Source organism: Amblyomma maculatum, chromosome 1 (genome assembly GCF_055883805.1).
Source record: "Amblyomma maculatum isolate TAMU_Amacu chromosome 1, ASM5588380v1, whole genome shotgun sequence".
In the NCBI taxonomy this organism is placed as follows: Eukaryota; Metazoa; Arthropoda; class Arachnida; order Ixodida; family Ixodidae; genus Amblyomma; species Amblyomma maculatum.
In genome coordinates, this window is record NC_139344.1 from 207,589,822 (window position 1) to 207,614,332 (window position 24,511).

Consider the following 24,511-nt stretch of genomic DNA (forward strand, 5'->3'; position numbering starts at 1 on the left):
TAAATTACCGCCATTTGTTTATTTTTTTTTTGTTTTTCAGTTCTTCAGCGGCGTTATTTAAATAACTGGTAGTTATCATTTTCGTATCAAGAGCTCTGAACTTCGCGACCGTATTGGGTGGAAGACTTTAGCAACCCGAAGAAAAATCTACTGGCTGAAGTTCTTGTGCAGCATTTAAATGATTGTACCGGTATTAATAAAAACACTTATCTAAAGCAGCCATATTACATTTCGGAGATACTAGACAACACGAAAAAGATTGAGTTATCAATGCCACATTAATGTATTTAAGTATTCGGTTTTCCCTAAAACAATTCTGGACTGGAATAAGCCTCCGAATGATGTAGTTTGTGCACTTGGCTTCCAAAGTGCTGTTGAAATGATGTTGTGATACATTTATTCCAGACCAGCGCTGCGTTTGATGTATGTTATCACTTATATTACTTGTGAATTCATTTAGTGTTCTATTAGTGTGTTGTGTTACCTTGCTAACAAGTTTCCCGATACCTTCTTTGCATGTGTTATTGTATACGTTCCTCGATCGGCGCCCAGGAGATCCAGATCAGCAGTTAGGCGCACACTGCGCGCTACATTCAGTGATACCCCACTGATCTCACGAACCTTTATGACGTAACAGAAAAGTCCATGCGTGCATGTATGTGATTAAAAGCCAGTTTATGTTCAGAACTGGCCGTCAGGTCATCAGGCTCCTCACATGGCAGTGGCCGCAGCCCCTTAATCGTTATATGTCGTCGCCTTTATGACAGTGCTGAACGATGGGCACAGCCTCACCTTATGATTATTTTCCTTGAAACGGTTTTTGACACATGTATATCAAGGCACAATCAGAAAAATGGTCCGGAACACGCCGTACAAAAGGGCCACCCACGATCGTTCTATCAATTAACATTAGCAGTTGTGCCGTAAATAACGTGCCAAAGCTGACGTAACAGCAATTATTTTCCAAAGCAGCTCGCAAACAGCAGCGTTGCGCCTTTCAATAATTTCGCACACAGAACAACTATTCCTAGTACGATTTGTACCCGCTTTTGTAACGAGGTACAAAACAATGACTTTGTCGCCGGCTCATCCTACACCGTGAGGCAGAATTTGCGCCAAAAAACAACGCAAAGCGCCCACATCCCGTGCACACTCCAGGGTTCAAGCACGCGTTTCGTGCGCCGACCTGACGTGTAAGCGAGAAGGCGCGCCATCTAGCGGAAGCATCACCAGACGGCTTCAATGCTCACCATAGGCGCCGCTTGGCGGTAATCACACTTTAGTATTTAGTCACTGTACCACTGACACGAGCATGAGAGTGAACGATGCGAATAAAAAAAAAAAATGGATTTGGATTCGCCTAGGTTCGGTACGTTGGCGGCCAGGTGTATGGTTTTGGTGGTATTGTGGTATTGGCAAAACTGCAAAATCAGCCAATCTTGAAGAGTTTGCTACCGCTGCCAGTTGACCTTGCCTTTACTGGCCATGCAAGTTGCCGAAGCTATGATACCGAAGCTATGTACATTATCCACGGCCTACTGTCATATCTATGTGGTGCTCTTGCACATAAGGCCTTGCATAAGGCACAAGGCTCCTTACTCAAATATTTTTATCATCATCGTTAAACAAAAATATAGAATATACTTTTTGTACGTCCGGTCTACAAAAGCTAAAACGTTTTACTTTCTTGTGAATAAGAAATACCAAGGTATATATACCTTGGAAATACCTTTAAAAAGTAATACTCGAAGGCTCAAAGCACCGTGACTGCCGTGACTCAAAGCCTCAAGGCGAATTGTGGCACCAGGGGGGGTCGTGATCGGCAGTGCTGTATTGCGTTAAGGTACGGTAAGCGGTGTGTGCACCGCGCAACTGTTATTTTACATTTGCAAAAAGAACTTATAACAGTTCTTATTAAGGGTAGACATGGCAGTGAGAGCTCAGTTTGAGAACAACAATGAAATCGGCGTGTTTGCTAAACTGACGAACTCCTACTGCTTGGTGGCAATCGGAGGAAGTGAGAACTTCTACAGGTGAGTTCTTTCCACGTGCGTCGTCAGCAAAGTGGCTACTTGAAGCGATATGTGCCGCTGTTGTCAAAATTTAGTAACCTTACTTGAAGTTATCGTTTTAGTTGTTGGTATTGTTTGGCTGAAAGACTCGTGAGAACGCAGCAAGAAAAGTCGAGTTGCAGTAGTATGTCCTGTATATAAGCTATCTACTGTCCGGTTTTAACAGATAAACACCGAAAAGCAGCCACCCGTAAAAGAAATACATAGTCTGTTAAAACCAAAATTCACCGGTCTCTATACATGCTGAGGTTAGCAGGTGACCATTTTCACTGAGAAAACTTACTGTTCCTTAACTTTTTACAAACGTTCAGAAGGCTTTCGTAACACTGGCAGACAATATTTTAAACCTAAGTCCAAGTCGACGAAATATCGTCCCATGGCTTTTTTTTTTTTTTTCTTTCAAATAGCGCTATGGGCATCGCCCGTAGGGCTATTTGCAACCGACTAGTCGATTCTAGGAACGTTTGCGTCGTTAGCAGCGAGTTTTCTTGGTTAATGCGTGGAACCATTATCTACTGGCAAAAAACTCGGACTGGCTCATGGACAAAAGGATTAGCCGTTTTGGCGGAGAGTACTGCGCAATTCTCATGAACTTCCAGGAACTGCGGCGCAAGTTCAACATATTATATTAGGTCCTAAAAAAATGCTGTTCAGAATCACGCCTCCAAGATGGCTTCATTTCTCAGGCTTTTGGCTATACTGCGAAGCATTTTCTCTGAATTTCATCTTTTCTTAAGACCACTGCGCAGTAATAGAAAATCAGAATTTTATTTCAGCATCCCATACACAATGCTGTGGGTGTAGACAAAAGCCTTCCGGAGGTTTGAAGACAAAAGCTGAAAGCACTTTTGCAAATGCTAGTATATTGTCAATAAGGTTCTTAAGATGACCATTCAAGGCGAGACATCTAATTCGTTTTTTGAGGTTATGAGTAATCTTCACATAGAGAAGAATCTCCTATGCCAATCGTGTCCTCTGCGGTGTGAAATTCCTCGTCCTGGATGAGAAGTTGAATCAGGAAACAGCAGAAGATCATTGAAGTGTGGACAATCTAATGAACATGGGAGAAGCAGATCTAAGATTGTAACTTGCAGGATTTCTACAGCATTATATAAGTTGCTCAAACTAAACACTTATCGGCATCTAGCACAGTGTCCACCGTGGCTTCCACTTCACGAGGGGCCTGAAGACTGATGTCCATATTGTTGACTCAAAGGATAAGGGATCTTATTAGAGGAATTCGTGCACTCCAAAAAGAGCCTCATGGTGTAGGACGATTTGAGTCTGAGAAAATATTTTTAAAAAATAATCGAAGTTTCAACCTTGCCTGCTGTCACTTCATTGCTTTACAAACCAGCTAGGTGTGAATAGCTCATATTGTTCGACCTTCTTCTAACATGCCAAACAATTGATGCTGAATCAGAATTTTTGAGATTTGTGCCGTCGAAACAAGTATGCTAACACAATCAAATGAACAAGGTAACAATCCTGCTAATGTAACCAACTTTACAAAGCATGTGTACCAAGGACATGAAACCACTGGTGTTCCTTGTTTATCGCCCCTTCTGAAAACAAGATAGATTTTATGCTGATAATCACCGCTCTTATTGTTTGATCTGTACAACTAGCAGAAAAACAGCGGTTTCCGAATCTGAAGTAAATGCTAAAAAACATCCATCAAATTTTCCCAGAAATAACACCAGAAAATATGTTGCCTACTTGTATGCCATGTTTAGTAATGCAATAGGCTGTGTATGTTAACTTGTGCTGGATATGTCATCATCATCATCATCAGCCTGATTATACCCACTGCAGGGCGAAGGCCTCTCCCATATTTCTCCACTTAACCCGGTTCTGTGCTAGCTGCATCCACTTGACCCCTGCGAACTTCTTAATCTCATCCGCCCACCTAACTTTCTGCCCCCCCCCCTGCTACGCTTTCCTTCCCTTGGAATCCAGTTTGTTACCCTCAGCGACCATCGGTTATCCTCTCTTCGCACTACATGTCCTGCCCATGTCCATTTCTTCTTCTTAATTTCTACTAGAATGTCGGTAACTTGAGTTATTTCTCTGACCCACTCTGCACGCTTTCTATCTCTTAATGTTACCCCTACCATTTTTCGTTCCATAGCCCTCTGGGTTGTCCTCAACTTAAGTAGAACTCTCTTGGTTAGCCTCCACGTTTCAGCCCCATAGGTGAGTACAGGCAAGATGCAACTATTGTATACTTTCCTCTTGAGCGATACCGGTAAGCTGCTAGTCATAGTCTGCGAGTGCTTGCCAAATGCGCTCCATCCCAATCTTATTCTTCTTGTTATTTCCTTTTCATGGTCCGGATCTGCGGTTACTACCTGTCCTAAGTAGACATATTCGCCTACTACTTCCAGTATTTCGCTACCTAATGTAAACTGCTGTTCCTTCCCGAGGCTGTTGAACATTACCCTAGTCTTCTGCATATGTCAGGGCAGGTAAAAGCAAACTATAACTTCAGAGCTATATTGTATGTTTACATGCAAGAATAAAATCATAATTATGAACTGGTGTCAACTGCTTGCACACTCACTTGCGGACACTTTCTGAATGACCAGGGCAGAGCTCATGCTCAAGCATTTTACTATATCTTTGCTGCAGCATCTTTGAAGGTGAGCTTGCGGATACCATACCTGTGATCCACGCATCCATCGCCGGTTGCCGGATTATTGGGCGGCTTACTGTAGGTAGGTTGCCTGCGGCTGCTTGTGCGTAACGGCACATTGTGTTTTTGGCTGGTCTTTTACTCTCAGAGAGTCTAAGAAATAAAAGTTTGAATGCTGTGATATAGCTACACTGAATGTCTTGCGGTGTGTTTGCTTGTACAGTAAATCTGCATTGACACAATACTGCTACCCTCTTTAATGCTTGGCGTGGATGTAGGGGAGGCATTTCTGCTAGGCAGGCTGAAAAAAGTGCCGGGTTTAAAGAGCATAGTAGAATCGTCCACGAAGTGGTTCGTGCTGTAATTAAGTCATTTGTAATCAAAAACAAATTTTCTTGTTACACTTCTCAGGCTCACTTCAGCTTAGTGTAGGCACGAGAGTGTTTTGGATGACATGCACATTTATAGTCTTTGTCAAAGGTTTAAGAACCTAGGGGCTTGTTTCTAAGACCCCTGTCAAATGGGCACTTTTAAGGCCTTTGAAATCAAGGTTCTTTGCTCCGAAGGCGGTTTGCGCGCAGCTACACGGCAAAGTCTCGAGACCTTTTTCGAAAAAAGCCCGTGGCAGGAAAGGCGGTCGTCAGCGGCCTTTAAGCTGCGTAAAGGAGCACCCAAACATGAGCGCCAGCGAGCAAGCTCAGAAGACAAAAATGTTGATGCAAATATAATTTTGAATATTATATTTAAGCCTAATTCTATTGAAGGGTTAATTTCACATCACAATTAACTTTAAAAATCTGGACTGTTGAGGTACCACTTCAATTGTTTTCAGCAGCTGCACTGACATACACGTGATTTGCTTTCCTCCCGTTTTTACTTCATTGCCCGTTTTGTTGTGCGCTCAGTTTTCGTTGGGCAGTATTTGCTGGGTAATGTACCATTTATTTCATATTGCCAAGGTTTTGTTCAACTCTTTTATATATTTAGCGATTTTGCCTGTTGACAGATGGCGCTAATGGGGGTTGCGTCGATCATCATCATCATTGTATATCTTCTTTGCACTTGCCGTGTAGCTGCGCCACTGCTCCTTTTTGGTTTTGCCCCTTTAGAGCAATAAACCTCCTTTGAAGACATTGGAGAAGTGCCATGTGACTGGGGTATAAGCTGTGTAGTCTGACTCCCCACAGCATTCATAGATTCCTTACCATATGGAGGTGGAAAGACAAAGAATCTTCTTTTCAGGAGGAGAATTACAACACTGGGGATGTATTGCAAGCCAACCCTTCTGTTCTAAGCTTTTGGCAGACTACATTAGTTTTGTTTTTATCTTCATTAAATGTCGGCAAAGATAGTCTTGTGGGCCTTTATGTTTTTGGTGTTCACCATCTGATGTATTTTTATATTTGCATTTTATTAAGATTCATTTCGGTGGCTACTGCTCTGATTTTTTTTATAAATGATGTGTGCTGATGAATGTCATTTGCCTTTATATTATTGATGCAGTAGCTGCAATGTGCTTCAGCATTATAGCAGGGGCATAATGGTCATGAAACTATTAAGTGCAATTGCCTTTTTAATGTTTACTTTGTATTCATATTTGGCTACTGCATAACAGTCATTTGTGTGCATGCATAGGTACTCGGAACGAAGATGGCGCAAAAATGACAACCACAGAAGAGGACACGACACAGCGCTTCTTTTATGTCGTGTCCTCTTCTGTGTTGTCCTTTCTTGAGCTGCCTTTGTTCCGAGTATGATTCACCAACTAGCCCAGCACCATGGTTTATTGATGCACAGGTAACCGTCATGGCTTGCTGGTACCCAACACCACAACTGACCAGGAACTTCAACATCTTCGAAATTCCTTGCCCGATAGTGTAAAGATACAGCGGATAGAAGAACGCCTTTCAGCACTGGGGAATGTCATTGCCTGTAATGACTACGTTGCTCTGACACACCCAGACTTAGACAAGGTTTGACAATTTGCTCAAATTTCCTTGATAATTTTGTGGGCTTTGGACCATGGGTGACAGATATCATAGTAACAAAAAGACTTTCAGTGAAGTTGCAGAATGCTTTAAGCATGTGCGGTCACTGCTTCACAAATCTCTTTCAGCTAATATTTTTCTGTAACGCTTTGTATCATTTACGATAGAATGAGCTGGAACTTTTGCTGTATTGCTTTTCCTTCTTTTCTTATCATTCCCTGAATACTGGAAGCCGCTGAAAGCAAAATGACATGTCATTGCACGGGCAGTCTTCACTTTCATGGCTGCAGTTCTTATAACTGTTTGTTAAAGGGACTGAGCGTTGCATTCCAGCTGTCCATATTTTTTCAGCACAATGGAAAGCTTTCTGTCTAAAGTAGTTGATTCCATTGTTGTTTTGTTAAGAACACAATAGAAAGGCCCAGACGAAGACAAGTCCACTTGTCGAAACGTTGGCTCGACCTGCGAACTGAGGCGTACCCCATTTACCCTTGTTCAGTGCTTCTTCATACCGTGTAAACCATCTTCCTCTCGTTCTACTTGGTGGTTACCTGGCATATGTTTTAGTTCAATACAATGGGTTTTCGTTGAAAAACAAGGTCTAAACTGTCTCCCCACTGCGTGGTCGTGCTTGGTTGAAATGATGTCAGTTCTAAGTCGTATCGTTGTTCTTTACTTCTCGGCGTAGTGAAGTTTTCGCTTCAATTCGAGCCATCAGCATGACTCCGGTTTTCACTTTCAAGTGACTTTTGCAGATGCTGCACCTCTCCTTTCTAATAAGCTAATTTACAGGTAAGCCTTTCATTGTTGGGTGTTTCTGGCGTGACGCACCCCCAGTGTCAGCTTGGTTTCAGGGAACGAGCATAGCTATTTATTTTCAAGTGAAAGCTTCACTGTCCGTGTCAGACCGCATCTTCGCGTGGTTCCACATCGCCTAGGCTCCACATAGTCTGCGCATGCGCTTGACGTCACAGCCAAGGCCAGCTGCGCAGCCCCCTCGCCTAGCTCTGCCAGCAGGCAACGCTTAAGAGGTGTGTGACTCCTCCTCATTAAAAAAAAAAAAAAAGAAAATTATTCTTCACCGGGAATCGGACCTCCACCTTTTGGGTCCCCAGCCGAGCACTTTACCACTGTGCCACACCCCGGATTTGAAACGCTCTTCATAATTCCGCTTGTCTATCGTGAGCCAATGGCTTGACGCCACATTTGAATGTATCAAAATAGTTAAGTCACTCAGTTAGGGTGACGTCGAGATGTATCAACTAAATAGTTAATTAAATCAGTCAATTAAGTTGACGTCACGCAACCTAAAGTCGAGCCAAAAAAGGGCATAGAAGGGATTGGCGCGCAATCTGAAAGTACCAAAGACTACAATAGTTAATTAAGTCAGTCAATCAGGGTGACGTCAGGAACGTGACGTCACGCAACCGGAAGCAGAGCCGAAAAAAGGCATAGGAAGGGATTGGCGTGCAATTTGAAAGTACCAAAGACTAAAATGGGTAAACAAGAAGTGAATTAAGCAACTAGAAGCAACCAGCAGCATCATTCGTACTTTCGCACTACTCCAATGCAGATGCTGCAGCACTCTTTATTTTATTTTTTTTTTATTGTGATTTCTATGCAAATAGCATAGTCAACGGAATATGCACTTTTCAGTGTTCTGCAGGCGTTGTTAATTCAGATCATCATCATCATAACCCTAATTATAGTTGTGATAAATGAGGATAACACAAGAAAAACACTGCTCGATACTTCTTGAAAATCCGAATTCGAGCTTGGCTCATATTGATAATCAGAAGACCCATCGCTCCAGTCCGCATTCGAAGGTCCCGCGCCGTCAGCCATCCGAAAGTAACCGCGCGCACGGGGTTGCACTTTCGATGGCTCGCACAATGAAGAAAAATGGCACGTTGTGAAATAAAAATTACAGACGAAAGATAGCCTCTTTTGCAAGCAAGGGCGCGGCGATATAGAGTGAAAGCAGCAATTGAGTCATGTGCCGACTTATTGGAGAGGCTACGGCCCTCGCCCCTGAACTTGACGTGTCGTAGCAGACACTCCAACAGAATAAAAATTAAAAACCCTCAAACCTGCGGCAGATAGCAGAACAACCCTTAAACCCATAACCGCTCGCGCGCGCCGTGAAACAAGTGCGCCGCGTGATCGCTTAGCATCATAGAGTAGCTCGCGTGGAGTGACCGCGCCCCCCAGCAAAGAAGGGGGCAAGGCGGTGGGCATGGTTGCTCCAAACTCGTCAATATATAATAATACCTTTATTTTCCATTATGGTGATGGGGGAGGCAGGGAGAAAAATCCGAGAAATCGGCTTTACGAGCTCCCACCGCCCCGAAAAAAATACAAAGTAAAAATGCATAGGCAGAGCAGTGTACGTACCAACACAGCGCAGGGCGAAAATACGAACTTGTAGAATGATTTGACAGATGGCACAGCCAGTCCAAGCGCGCCAGCTTCGCACTCACGCGCGAAGTTTTGAACGCACTATAAAAAACGTACCAGTATGTCGGTGACACTTGGGAGGGGGGGTGCGAAAACGTACCGGTACGTTCGTGGCAGCGAAAGAGTTAAAGCTAAATGTTCACTACGCTAGGTAGAGCTGGTCTTCGCGTGTCACTAAATTTGGCCTTCAAGTGACCGTTACCTAATGAAGTGTCCATGTCTCTGTAGTGTCCACCCAAAGTATACTGCACCTTCTTTTCCCCAAAACCTAAAGTAACTCTGCTGTGTTTCGATGGAGGCGAAACAAAGAGGCGTCCGTGTGCTGTCGATGGTGCACGTTAAAGATCCCCAGGAGGTCAAAATTACTCCGCAGCCCTCCACTATAGCACCCCTTTCTCTCCTTCCGCTTTCACTCCCTCCTTCCTCCCTTCCCTTATGGCGTGGTTCAGGAATTTGTTTTGACCTTAAAAGCTTTTCAGGGTCAAATTTGCTTCTGACAGCTTGAAAACTTGGTGTAGTGAAGTTTTCGCTTCAAAAACAAGTTATGAATTGATGAAGGAGTGAGACATTTGCATGATTCCTGCATTATCTACTTGGCAGCACTGAAGTTCATTTAGAAACAGAAGTTTCGAAAAAGAACAGAAAAGCCTGTGTGGTGATATCTGCACATTAAGCCCCAGGAGGTTGGAGTTAATCCAGAGGCCGCCACTCGTACGTAGCCCATGTTGCTTTGAGGCATTGAAATCCCAAATACCAGTTATATGCCTTTTTCGTTGCTTTCTTTGTGACTGCTGCTGATGTGGCAGTGACCATCTTCTGAAACGAGCCAGTCACTAGCACACATACAGAGGTATTACAAGAAGGGTGGAAGGAATTTTAGAAGGCTGCAGGAGAGGACAAGCCATGTTTTGACTAGGAGTGTAAGTTCTCAGCTCTGTATGGAGTTGTATGCCTTCTTGAACTGTTCATGCCAACAGGACATATGAACAGACAGGCTTATTGCTGTTTTCAGAACTTGTTTCAAGGCCATGTTTATGTATCTACACACATGCAACTCTTAACTTCCGTTTCAAAGGTGTATTCTTCATTCATGAAATTCTTGAGCACAGCAGCAGTCCTGTGAAGTCTATGTTTGTCTCTTTGGAAAATTTCATGACATAATGAATGGAACGTGCCAAATTTGAGACCATATCTTTAGACCTGCAGAATGGGCTAATATAGTGATGGCAGTATTTTTATTAGTATTGGCAGCATAGGTGCATTCATAATTTACCAAAACTTGCCCGTTTGGCACCTTTGGTAAACACGCATGGTGTCTATTATTCCAAAGCGCTCCACTATGTCATCCCTCATTGCCGATTTGTCATTTTGTGGCTTTAAACCCTACATTTTGCTGTTCAGCAATAGCTTATATGGCTCATACAGTTGAAAAGCCGTCAGCGTCGTAGTTGTATACTCAGATTCATTCATCTGGTGCAACACTGCGAAAGCTACGCAAATAGTCCGCAAGAAAAAAAAAAGGCGTATCACTCACGCTTGTCTCGTGGCAGAGTGGCTTCTGCAGAAACGGGCTCTGTTTCGAGCATACACGTTTGCAATAACTTGCTTCGCGTGTTTGGACATCTCCGCAGCGCGGATCTTGTAGAAAAAATCCGCTCCAAAGAGGCAGTTGAGATCGTTGCTTTGCGCAGTGCGGAGGGCACCGCTGGCAGGGTTGCGGAGCAGCGAAAACACTACACAAACGAAAACGACAAACAAAACATACAAATTCACCGAATCTGATCTTTTCTCCAAAAAAAAAAGGTGCTTTTTTTTATGGAGCTGATGGCAAATGTAAGATGTATTACGCTTGCAGACAAAGCAACTATTTCCTGTCGTCAAGAGCAGGCACTATGTTTTATCGCAGATGCAGGGAGCGTAAACAAGAGCTCTAGCTTTGGCAGTGTTGCACTTGATGTATGAAACGGAGTATAGTTGTCGGCATCACGTGTCAGAAATAATTGTGGGCTGTTTAAAAAAAATTGTACCATTGCAATTCATGGTCCTAGTGATTGATGATTGATTGGTGTGTGATAGGTGATGAATTAAAGAAATTATTCTAATTGAATAAATGATTAATTTAAGAAATAAAAAATTTAGAAAAAGGGGTAAAGGTGTTGAAATGCTCAGAACGAAAAGCCAGTGCTTCGTGATGCTAATTAAGAAAATTTGGTGTTGATTAATTAATTATTTGAAAGAATTGAAAATTGCAAAAAGTGGGCTTGAAAGAGGTCAAACTGATCACAATGAAAAGCCGTTGCTTGATAATACTAATTATGAGAATGGTAGTATGATGGATCAATTAAATAACTGAAAAAAAAAATTAAAAATAGGAAAGAGCGGATTCAAGGATGTGAAAATGCTTAGAATGAAAAGCCAATACTTGATGATGTGAATTTAAAAACTTAGCATATGTAATTGATCAGTTAGTTATTTGAAATGTTTGAAGAATGAGGAATTGGAAAAAAGGTGGATTCAAAGGGGTCAAAATGCTCAGAATTAAAAATCCAATGCTTGATGGTGCTGATTGTGAAAATATAGAGTGTGTAATTGATCAGTTAATAATTTAAGTAATTTAATATCAGACATTAGAAAAAGGAGTGGTCAAATGTGTTAAAAGGAAAAAAAATTGCCGACGATTACGTTACTTCCTAATGCGAAATTTGAGTGCAGCAAATAAGCTGTTTCACCTTTTCGATAGATTGAGGCAAAGAAATCGAGCAACACATGTATGCGCTATCACAGAATTTTTTTTATTTTTCACACGTATTCCTTTAACAAAGACTCCCTTCTCGGCGGCGGCGATGAGCTTCTGCTTCAGCCTCGCTTACACCTCGTTGCTCTCGACGGTGGCGATGAGCCTCCGCTTCGGCGGTGCAGACGGCAGGGTCTTCTCGACGGCGGCGATGAGCTTCTGCTTCAGCCTCGCTTACTGCTCTGGATTCTGGCGGCGACGACGCTGGGCCTCTGCTCTGGCAGCTCGTTTAGCAGCAGCAGCAGCAGCAGCAGCAGACGGAGGACTTCTACCGGTCGTCTCGCTCATGGCTCAGAAAGAACTGGCAGATAATTTCGCAGTGGCGAACGGCAGCGGCAATTTTGGCTCGGGCGGTGCACATATACAGATTCGCCGCCACCGATCTGGCTCTCTGATTGCCACCGCACAGGGGTTGCATTGGAGGAGGATGCGAAAAAAGGAATTAAGTTCGAGCCGGCGCTTTGACAACCGGAGACTCGCAGGAAGAGGGGGGAGGGGGGCGGCGTGTACACCCAGCGGCAAACGATGGGGGCAGAAGCGCGCGCAGCAAGCGGACAACGCGATAAAGGGAGGAGGGAAGAGATAGCACCGACTGACTGATGCTGCTGACGCTGATAGTGAGTCAACCCCAGCTGCGGAGTTGGTTTCAGGGACAACGCCGCCGATGCCGACGCAAACAATATGATACCCTCGCTTCCGCAGCGCCAAGAACCAGGTCTAGCCGTGGGAAGGTGGTCACGTATTCGTCGACGTGCTGGGGCCTACGTGAAATAGCCGGCACGTCAGCAACTGAAGAGCACCCTATCCGCCACACAGGAACAGGGGGGGGGGACCCTCCCCTCCTCTTTCTGCATGGCGGCGACGGTGTTCTATGCAGTCACGTTATCTTGACTCTCTAGCGGCGTCAGCGGCATCCAGCGGTATCAGTCGGTCGCTGCTAGCGCTGGGGGGATGAAAGGGGGGGCGGAGCTGGTTACGAGGCCGACGACGATGCCGACGCGAAACCCAGGAACGGACGCCAAAGAGCTGCGCTCTAAAATGCTCAGAATGGAAAGCCAGTGTTTTCTGATGCTTATCAGTGTATAAAAATACAAAACAAGGAATTACAAAAGTAAAAAAATTGTCCGTTTATGCGAGAAGCTATCGTGTCATACCCTTAAATGTAGAGCATTAAGTGTTCCTCGGCATTGCATCGAACGCAAACAGCGCGTTCTACTGAACGTATGCGTCACTGGTATATGTCAAGTTTCAAGAAGTGGCATCCAAGTTTGCTGGCAACGTCATCGCCCGGCAGTTCATGAGAAAAAGTTTGAAAATAAAAAAATTCCAAAAATTACAAAAGGTAAAAACATTGCCCATGTGTGTGAAATGCTATTGTGTCATACCCTTCGCAGCGAAGCATAAGGTACCCCTAATTTTTTTGTCTGCCTAGTTGACATGTGTTATTTTTTATCTCTAAAACAATATTTCGTGGATGTGGTCCTAGAAACATGACCATCTTTCACCGAAAATAAACTGCATGCAGCTGTATCGAGCTGTGTATCATACTCAGTGAGAGCTTTTCTTGGCCATGAAGGCAAGACTGCTAGGGAATAGAATACTTAACTGCCATTCTACCAAATGTGAAGAAGCAATTTCCCACCCTTTTTTTTTTCTGAGATACTGTGTATGCTAAATTTACTAAATTCACAAATATTACGTTTGTGTATCTGCCGGACCTTTATTGTATTGCAGTGTGACCTTCTTCATTAGTAGCAAGGGCCTTGCAAATTGACCAAGGGCACGCATGCCTTCTTTGTGCCAGCTTTTAACAGTTCTTCACTTAATGTGTAGTGTAATCAGTGTGTGGGATTATAGGAGCAGTAAGTGAGTAAGTACCATATCGCAAACATGCCATGTCATTATGTTGCAGGAGATCTAAACCAACAACTTAAATTATCATAGTTTTGTTTGGAAGTGAAATCTCCAAAGGTGCAGTGAAATTCTGGGAACAGCTAAAGTTACCGCTGGTATGCTTGGAAGCATGGCACGAGTGCATGTCAATAAGGGGCGGGGGTATGTGAACGAAGATCTGCAAGAGGAGCCGCTGATGGCAACCATTAACATTGTTGCGTTACGTTGCGTTAAAGGTGGAGCTTAAGTGTCCCCAAAAATTTTTCTCTTGGCTTCTAGGGTTGAAAGTTGATAGTAGTGTTGGAGGTATGCCTTAAATAATGAACATTGGCAGTATATTATGTTGAGAGCACTAAAAACTGCAGGTTGGGATTATATTCCGGTGCATGAGAAGAGGAGTCATATTGCAGCTGTATAGCTTTCGCTTCATTGCTAGAAGAATTTCTTGTGGATATAGGGTGATCATAACAGTGGTTAGATTCCTTGTGACAGCCGCATCATTATTGTTGCATTACTGTCTTCCGGGACTAACCTTTTTCTGCTTTTTCCTGCTTTTTCAGGAGACAGAAGAGATAATAGCCGATGTTTTAAAGGTGGAAGTGTTCCGTCAAACAATAGCTGGAAATGTTCTTGTTGGCAGTTACTGTGCCTTGAGTAATCAAGGTGGCCTGGTAAGTATAATTTCTTGTTTTACCCATGGCATTCTTTTTCCCTGCAGTATTCTCTTTAACTTGAGCTTCGAGCAATCAGACTTTCGTTTGAATTATTAGAATTGCACATTAAAATGGTCAAAGACTAAATGTAATTTGCTTCATGGATGTCTATGCATACAAATAGTATTTTGAAATTATTTCTCCCAAAGACTTCGATAAAAGCATTAGCACCTCATGAAAAATAAATAAAAGGCACTGATATGTTTGCACAATCAGCAGTCTCAGACTAGTTGTGTAGATGAAAGTTATCAGCACTGCATTGGTTTCTTTGGGAGGATGGGAAGAACATTTATCCAAAGGTCGGATCATTGCATGGCTACAAAAAATTAAAAAAATCCTTTCACACTGCAGCAAACTTAATTGATAAAAATAAATGCAATGGCTTTCCACTTTCCAGTGAAAACTTCGTAGCAGAACTATTTTTCTAAGTTCCATCTTGCAGTGCTGAAGATTCAATTTTGGAAATGTTTATTTATTTATTCAGAGGTACTCCACATTGCCTAGGGATTGCAGTGTGGAAAAGAAAAAATTGCACCTAACTTGGTTAAAGGAGAACCAGTTCCACTTTGTTACAGTTCTTGCAATAAAAAAGCATATCTAGTCCGATATCCTTGTATTGTTAAGTCATGATGAGTTCTATTATACATATGGTGCAGTTGTTTATAATAAGTGTATTTGTTAATTCCTGTCATGTTATATATCTGAATAACAATTTCAAGCATAATTTTCAGTTAGAAGGAAAGGCAAAGAATATACTGCTACAAAATAGTAAGCGACCTCATTCTGTCGGTACCCATTAAAGGAGGCCTCACCACAATAACATGAGCACCTTGTGATAACCGTGTAACTCGTGATGACCGTGGGAGCGCACATTTATGCTAAGGGCTATGTGGTCACTTCCAAGGGCTCTGTGGAAACACTGAAAACTATGTACTGTTGCAATCACAGTGTTGCGGGACGTTATAGTGCATGGATACCATACTTATTAAGACCTGCGTACCACGCTATCTAATGGCAAATGCCTGCACTCTCGCTCCTATCGTACGCCAACTGTTCACAGGTAGGAACTGGAATCGAGTGCCGCTTCGATAACATGTGCACTAAGACGTCATATTTTGTGCGTCTATGCAAAGCATGTCCTGTGGAATTGCATCAACAGTGATCACAATGGCTTACTTACTTACTTACACTTGAGAATGCCTTGGTGCGTGAGGTATTGAAGCAGCACCTGATGTCAGTTTCTATCTATGCACGACATGCACAAGATAGACTGAAGATACAGAGCTATCTGCAATAGATGAGGTAGTGGGCACATTCCGTTAGATGGCGTTTAACGCAGCTGTGTGACGCACTGTCATGTCCTGCAATGTTGTGATGACGACAGTACATCCTGTGATCCAAGCATTGCAGCCAGGAGGTGGTGCTGTATACAGAGCATGATTCCAACAAAAATGGCTTAATAGGCACTATAAAGAGACGTCAAACATATTTCATGGCCTGTGCAGTCATCTGTCCTTATTTTATATTAGTCTCTGGTACATTGAATCAGTGTGTGAAGGATCATTTCCTTTGGCCAGCATCACTTGAGGAGCTGGGCCCTCCTTTGCAACAGTATTGGTGCAGAATCACATCGGAAGCTGTTTGCAGATTGTATTTGTTATTCGCAAATCAAACATGCTGTAGCTGCTAAAAAAGTTTGAACACAGTACTAATTAGTGTTTGTACCCTGGAATCCAGGTATTTGTTTCGCTCTCCAAACATTTTGATCGAGCTCATAATGCCCAATTATTCCAGCTTTGGTTCTTATTTACACTTCTGCAGTGTTTAGTAGCAAGCTCAGATGGTCTTCAATTCTTGTCTTTTTAAGCAATGTAGCCATTCTTAACAATATTACTAGTGGCATATGCGGGAAGTGTGATAAGGTCATACATATGGAGAATGTAGCTCTCGTAGTCTACAGCTGTTTGACGAAAAGGCACTGTGTTGGTGTTTTTTGAATAACTTTGATATCGTGCCTGCAGGTGCATCCAAGGACATCCATTGACGATCAAGGAGAACTTTCTTCCTTGTTGCAAGTTCCCCTTGTTGTAAGTGACTGTGTTGTAGACACTGGGGCACATTTAAACAAGCAGTGCCATTGTTTTTCAATTTTTAAACATTTTGAATCCATTTCACTTTGCAAGTCTCATCTAACGGGATATAATTTAACTTTTTGCATGGAGAGTACTGCTTAAATTTGGGCAATGGCTGCATACCTGAACTGCTTATACCTGCTAGGCTTTTTTTCTGTAGTTGTCATTTTTATGGCACCTGCAGTGATGTACTTTGCTCTCTGTCAGCTTTCTGATGGCAGTGGATTCTCACAGCACCATATGCTGTAACAACTTGCAAATTGAGTAGAGCTTGGCAGGTAGGAGTAGAACTTGGTATCTGTGGGAACAAAAAGTAAAGGCATGAAGGGATGAAACACCTTGGTACATTTAAAGCTTGTCAAATCAAGCACTGTTAGATCTGAAGACTGGATAATTTGAACAGCTGGCGTGGTTCCAGCTAGCGCCCATTAAGTTTATGGCATCGGACGCTCACTGATTTAGACTGCACATTTTGCATCAGCTAATTTGTGCAGCTTCTCAACAGATGCTGCATCTTGGTATGGCTGGCACGGCAGGAGAGTATCAAAATAGCCTTATTCAAACCTCAGTAGCATGCTGCAGAGTTGCCGGTGCACCTCCGACATGTGCTAAACGGCAAACACGATACTAAAAAGATTTTCTAGAGTAGTCTGACCTCTTAGTTTTGGTTTAGCTTTCTTGAGCTTCGTTCCAGCCTACTGCAGTGGCGGCTACCTGCAGCTAATTAGTCTGCCAACCAAGCCTGTCTGCATGTCGTTTAGGACGGTTCCAGTTCCATTTACATTGGTTTTCAGTGCACTGAAACTGCGTGCTAGTTGCATGCTGTATACACACACTGTGTTGTGGAGCATCCAGCTACTTGTGAGGGAACTCTGCCACTACCATGTTTCACCACGAGTAATGCCACGGAGGCCCTTTTCATTTTGAAGCTGTTCTGCATTGATGCTCCCAGTAACGTGCATTGATGGAAATGTAAAAACGGTCACTGTCACACTGTTCTCTTCCCGAAAGCAGGTGAACATTGTGCAGTCTATTGCCAGATACATTTACTGCAGTGCAGGCAGTTATCAGGTTTTTTCAGGGTCATTGGATAATTCGTTCAAATTAATGAGCTTTTACTGTGCCAAAAATTCAGTTTGGTTGTTTGTCAACACATTACCATACCTGCCAATCCTCCCGGTTCATCAGGGAGACTCGCGATTTTTGGCTGAACTTTCCTTTCCGATAGTATGACCACTGTCCTAACACCGAGGTTTGGGCCAGTTGGTAATGATCCATATTCAAACCCATTCGCAGCACGAATAAAACAACGACAGGAAGAAAACACACACGACAGGACGAATGCTGCAGGACGAATGCAGCATTCGTCCTGTCGTGTGTGTTTTCTTCCTGTCGTTGTTTTATTCGTGCTGCGAATGGGTTTGAATATGGATCACTGTCCTAAATCTCCCAATAAGTGGTCTCTGCTTGTGCAGGAATGGTTTTTGCGAAACCGGCAGCAAGAAATGTGCAGCCACATAGTAATCACCGGCATTACCATCAAAGACCACAATAGCACAATCTGCGTCATCAGTTAAGCAGCCTATTGAGGCCATTTCGAGCCAAAGCGTAAGTAGCTGTGGCTGGCTGCATAAAAAGGGGGGGGGGGGGGGGGGGGGGGGTGCTCTAGTATTGGTTTTAACTGGCAGTAGCGTAGTGGTTGTTTCTAGTTGATGGCTGCCTCAGTGTAGCGCCAGATAATTGACGGCGGTGGTGGTATACAGCCGGTGCAGCCCTGCCTCTGCCTCCGGTGCGGCCCGAATAAAAATCTCCTGGTTTTTTATCTTTCTAAGTTGGCAAGTGCGCATTACATTTCATTTCCTGTGTAAGTCCCACTACTGTTAGATTGGGCACCACATTATATTCACTTGGTTTGGGCACTTTGTGTGCTTGAGAGTATGTATGTGAAGAACTTGTATATACTGTCATGCAACTTAGCATGTTGGTGAATGAATGGGGAACAGTAGTGTGTCGGTGCAGCTGAGTGAAAATTGTGCACATGTCTGTTTAGGCGGGCACTGTGAACCGAGGCAGCGACGTGGTGGGTGCAGGGATGGTGGTGAATGACTGGTGTGCCTTCTGTGGCATGGACACCACAAGCACGGAGCTTTCAGTGGTGGAGAGTGTGTTCCGACTGAATGAGGCCACTCCAACAGCTATCACAACTACCATGAAGGCATCTTTGATTGAGAGGCAAGTTGCATGTGATGCTGCTAACATTTTTAAATTGAGGTGCCAGTCCGTTAGCTTGCACCCTTTTGTTACCGTACCAATACAGTCGAACCAGGATATATCGAACTCGACGGGGATCGCGAAATAGTTCGATATATTGATAATTCGATATACAGAAATCGGCTTGTGACGGCACTTACAATGCGAAAAAACGATACCGTATTCATCGCGTAATCAACCCACTCTCATAATGAACCCACCCCCACTTTTGCACCCGAGAATTTGAAAAACAAAAATGCGTAAAAGCCAGCTCGCTCACATGCAAGCGATTGAGCGATCTCAGCGACAAGCGGCAGCGACAGAAAGAAAAATTTCAAACTTGTTGGAACTGCGTCCCTCTCGCCGCTCGAGCCACGGCGGCAGCTCAAAACAAGGTTTCTGTATCGCCGCAGCAGAAATCGCTAGCGTTTTCGCTTGCATGTCGATGGCACGCTCACTCCGTTTCGGTCGTTTCATCCACAGCTCATTTCTTGGCAGCGTGCCAAGATGCTGCGCAGCGATAATGTCTGGGCGCGTTTATCTTTTGATAGCTCCTGCGGTGGCGGGGAGCGAACTTGGCAGAGTGCCCCTGATGACTTGATTGCACAAGCCACGCTGCGCTTGGGGTGGGTGTCATGATCGCAGCAGCTGACCGCGTGCTTTCTTTGATTCATACATGCAGGATAAACGACTCCCGCAAGAAAAAAAAAAAAAAAAAAACTGCCACCGCTAAAAGTTTGAACAGCTCAACGATGAGAAAGGATGACTCAAAAAAAAAAAAGACAAAGAGAGAGCTGCGGCTTCTTAACGTCCGTAGGTGCCATAGCCACGTCAGCCGCCGCGCGCAGAGGGTTCGCAACACACGCTGGAGAAAGCGTCCGACGTCTGTCTGAAAACGGGCTTAGCTGGCTTGGCGCATGTGTAGCGCGTGCTGGGGAGAAATAGCTCGGCAAAAGAATGGTCACACCCACGCACATGGCTCGCAAACGTCATGTGTTGGCGCGCGAGAAACGATAACTGCAGATGCGCGCGCCTTTGGTGAATGGGCGCGGCGCTGCCCAGACCAGCCGTCGCTAAACTGTTCCTTCTCATTCCTTCCGCGCATGGCTTGAAAACGTCACGCGGCAAACGACCGCTGAAATTCAGTTCGATATATGACGCAGCTTTCCTATACTTTTACATGGGATTTTCAAGGGGATATTCCGTGAGTTCGATATAGCCAAAATTCGATATATCCGGGTTCGATATAACCGGGTTCGACTGTATTAAAGTGCACCTCATGGTTACAAAACCACTCACCATGGTTGTGGCAGCTGACCTCATGGATACCTGTGTGTCATACTCATATTCACCTGCAAACCGAGCATCAAACAGGGGTACGCACAGGGTGTACCTTCACTGCTGCTCTGTGGGCATGAGTGTGCGTGTGAAATATTGGTTGGGGACAGTTCGGAGTGTCTGAGCTTGCGTTGCTTGTGCCGCACAAGTGCCATTGCAGAATCAAAGCTGCAGTGAAAGGTGCTTTGAAAAAAGCTATCGCCGACTGCTTGTACATTGTGAATGCAATAACATTTCAATTATAATTAGGCTATAGTTGATTTTTGCATCGCCTTCAGCAGCGAAGCAGGCCACAGAAGAGGTGCCGAATGCCTTTAGTTGGTCTGCTTGGCTGGCGTCACTGCATGACAACCGATGCACTGAACGCCAGGTTCCCTATATGACACGCAGTGTCGTGTTGCAACTAAACAGGCCAGATCGAAGGCCACTTTCCAAGCACTGCCATGCAGTTTTGCAGCATTAGTGCTGCTAGCAGGTGTCCAAGGCTGTGCAGCCGACCCACCTCCATGTGCGAAAAGTGATTATGGGGGTGCCATCAGGCGAAGCTCCCCTTGTAAGGGCACAGCGAAATCTTCTAAACGGGAGTTCAATAAACGTGAACAATACTGCTTTCACATGGAATTTCTAAGGGGATATCCTTGTGTTCTATATAAGAAATAAGTCTGTACATTTGAGTTCGACATACACAGTCAGCGATTAATTTTTTGCATGCTTTAGGGACCGCGAACGCGTCCAAAAATTCAGGCAGTCCAAAAAATCAAATTTTGTAGAGGAAATCGCTTTATATAAGCTTCTGATTGCATTACCACTATGGCGAAGGAAGGGCTCACTAGGCCAATCTGATGCTTGACAGTCTTGCCATTCAATGTTTACACAGACAATAGGCGGCAGTCAGCATTTGATTGGTGTACTGCACCTTGCGGCCAAACGCACTGGCTAGGATGAAGTCCATGCGCGAAAGCAAACCTGCTGCTGCGGATTCACCAGACCACCGGGGTTTAAGGATGCTTCACTGCATAGTCTTTTCTCTCACGCAGTGAAGCAACCTCGAAACGGGGCGGGGCCGTATGTGCAGCTCCTGCGCCGCACTGCATACGGGGCTTCACATTTTTAGCTTAAAATTTGCTTTATACAATCACATTTTCGACCCCCTCAAGCCTGGAATAATGATGTGCCACAATACATGTTACATGGGCCCTGCCGGGGTGTCGCAGTGGTTACACCACTCGACTACTGTGCCCAAGGATGTGGGATCAAATCCTGGCCTCTGCGGCTACTTTTCGATGGAGGCGAAAAGCAAGGCTCCTGTGTGCTGTGCGATGTCAGTGCACGTTAAAGAACTCCAGGTGGTTGAAATTACCCGAGTCCTCCACTAAGACGTCTCTATAGCCTGGGTCGCTTTGGGACGTTAAACCCCATAAACCAAACCAAGCATGTTATATGGAGGCTTGGCTATTGGCAGTGGCGCAGCGACGAATGCGAATGAAGTCAGAAAAACTGAGAAATTGATTGCTATACAGTCTGAATTCTGGGAGCTCGTATACATTAGTTGTATGGAGCATGTCTCAATATACTGCGAAAAATTCAGAGTTATCAAGCATTTCCAAAAAAAAATCAGGTGTCCGAGTTTTCGGTTGTCGACTGTATCTGGGATCGACTATAGTATGATAATGCTAGTGACCACAACTAATGTTCCATTATGAAGTAGCTAGCATGGGCTGTATTGGTTTCTTGCCATTAACAGTGTGCTGTAACTTCATTGTTTGACCTTTGATTGTTTTTATTGAACTGATGGTATTCAGTAGAGGCAAATTTTTTTAATTTCTGTTTTGCATTTGGTCATTAAAACACGCACAGTAGCTAACACATAGCATGCTATAGCTCTGTAATAGCTAGCCTGCATGATTTTCTTTCATTATCCTACAAGCTGCCAAACATTGCTTGACTGTTCTTTTGTTACGTATTATGCAGAAGTGCCTGATATGGATTTCTTGCCTTCTCTCCTGTGATTGCAGTATGACCTGAGGCCAGTGTGCAAGCAGGGTGGCTATCCAAGTGCCCCATGTACAGTGAGGCAGGCCCTCTCAATGAATTCTTTTAGCACAAGGTAATCAGTGAAAAGATATTAAAGAATATTGCTTGCTCTCTTTCAGGGCTATGCTTGTTTCAATTTAATGCGAAGACAAAACTAAACCCATTATGGGAAAACCTGTCTGTTTGGTGACACTCGACAGTACTCGCAAAATATGACGTTATCATGCAGATGGCCTGCACAGCTGAATGATATCTGAGGCTGCAGCTGGTGGGGGATGGGGAGAGTGTGGTGCCTAGTTGCACGGTGCTTGTGCCTGTGGCCGGCACATCCATATGCGGAAGTAGGAGGTCAGTAGCGTCGACATTGACTAGATCATAAAGACAGATGAAACCTCGAGAGCACTTCGACTACGCCATGCTACCAGGCTGTGCAAACTGGGCAAGTCTCATTGCTTTGCAGCGAATATCACCGGTCTGGAACGTAACCAATACACAGACGTATGAAGTTTCAGAAACATATGTGTGTAGAAACATATGCGGCCAAATTCCAGCCTCAAATAATAATGCTTTCGCATGCCCCACATAAGCAGTCTTCAGATGTCTATGTCGAATTTTTATTGTATGCCATGGCTGTGTTGCTATTCATGACTGCTGTCAGAAATTTGTATGATTAAATTGGATTATTCTTACATACCTTCCCCTGTGGTGACAGTATGAGGCTAGGAGGTGCGGTTTTAGCAGAAAGGTAAAATAGAACCGTGTTCATACGTTCCCTGTTCATACAATTTCCCGTTTCATATGCTCGAAATTGGGGGCAGTAAAAACCTCCCTTAGATTTACACTATTTTTCTCTCACTTAATATGTTTCGGGATAACACAATTTCCCGGTTACTTTCGACAAATGGTGGCCATAAAACATGTTTTGCGATCAACTGGACATGTGCTAATGTGCGAGGGGGGCCAAACCTGGGGACTCGTGATATGAATAATTGAACAGCGGCACTCATCCGCTGCAGTTGCTCTCCTGCAGTGCCTAGGTGCAAAGGGGCAATGAACACCAACAGGCCACTATACGAGGTGGCAGCCCGTTTCCATGGAAGCATGACTCTAGAGGAGAAATGTGGTGGCTTCTTTGCAGTGCCTTCGTGGCATAAGGGGTATAAGTGGTCCGGGGCCAGGGAATGCAACACGAGCAAAAATGCAGCGAATGTGAGTCATCGCAATGGCTTTAACACGTCACCAGGGGGCGAAGCATCCGGTAGCAACCAAGGAAACAATTTCAGCTCGTCATTGCAGTCTATGAAACGGATCTATTATTAAATCTCTTCCGTGCTTAGGACAACACAAATATGGACTGAATTCTGAGAGAACTAAAATTCCACTGATAATACTTGACGTCAAGAAATTCTAATTTTCACTTTTATGCAGTGAAAGTGTAAACTCTAAATGACATTGCACCTCATTTTACAGTTAAGTTTTTCAAACTCATGTAGTTCAGATCATATGTTTTCCCGGATAATATGCTTTTTTTTTTTTTCCCTCCTGCATTTAAAGACAAAACCATATCAGCAGTGGTTTACTGTATTTTATATTGGCAAAGAAGGTCTTGTGAGAGCTGACAGTAGCACGCTATTGTGTGCACCTTCAGCAGCCGTCGAGGTCTGCAGGCTGCACATCATGAATTAGATATACATCCCATGAGCAGGACTGAGTGCCGTACAAAAGGTTATTATTGCTGTCCTTCCTTCTTTCCTTTTTTTTTTTTTTTTTTTTTTCCCCCCCACAGTTGTTAAACCTGGGTGTAATGAATCTCCATGGAGCAAATTTCTCAGTATTACCATGTTTCTTGATTTCCCTGCACCTTCCCCATTGAAGCATATGTATTTTTGAACTCTTTGGGTGGACTAGGTGGTTTTATTTTGTTAGATTTGCTAAGACTCTTGAGGGTTGCACATCATAAATTGACATAACACAGCCTGTGTTTCACTGAGGAGAGGATTGGGGACTCCATTTGCAATTTACTTCACGGTAGTCATAAAAATGCCGTCTTTATGGTGGCAATCAGCAGTCTCGCATGGTTCTCTTTTTCTCTGTTATTTCTCTTCAAAGGCCACCTGCAGTGAAATTTTGCTTTGACTACTATAGAGTCACTGGAAAATTTGAGTATTGCATTCCTTTTCTGTGCGTCACCAGTCTGCCTACTGG

The 24,511-nt window shown here is 43.9% G+C and overlaps 1 protein-coding gene across 1 annotated transcript; it reads left to right on the plus strand.

Moving 5' to 3' along the window:
• The first annotated feature begins 1,799 nt into the window (after positions 1 to 1,799).
• On the plus strand, positions 1,800 to 22,420 carry eIF6 (eukaryotic translation initiation factor 6). The gene is made up of 7 exons (XM_084590136.1): positions 1,800 to 2,033; positions 4,704 to 4,789; positions 6,505 to 6,680; positions 14,400 to 14,510; positions 16,574 to 16,639; positions 18,735 to 18,916; positions 22,288 to 22,420. Exons 1-7 carry the CDS (start codon positions 1,927 to 1,929, stop codon positions 22,295 to 22,297), a joined length of 738 nt encoding a protein of 245 aa, XP_084446262.1. The 5' UTR covers positions 1,800 to 1,926; the 3' UTR covers positions 22,298 to 22,420.
• Positions 22,421 to 24,511: the final 2,091 nt, after the last annotated feature.

Bases quoted from the DNA above. Each gene is read 5' to 3' on its own strand.
- eIF6 (XM_084590136.1), top strand. From the start codon at position 1,927: ATGGCAGTGAGAGCTCAGTTTGAGAACAACAATGAAATCGGCGTGTTT. The intron at 4,790-6,504 runs GTAGGTTGCCTG...ATTGATGCACAG, and splicing joins TATTGGGCGGCTTACTGTAG to GTAACCGTCATGGCTTGCTG. The intron at 16,640-18,734 runs GTAAGTGACTGT...ATGTCTGTTTAG, and splicing joins TGTTGCAAGTTCCCCTTGTT to GCGGGCACTGTGAACCGAGG.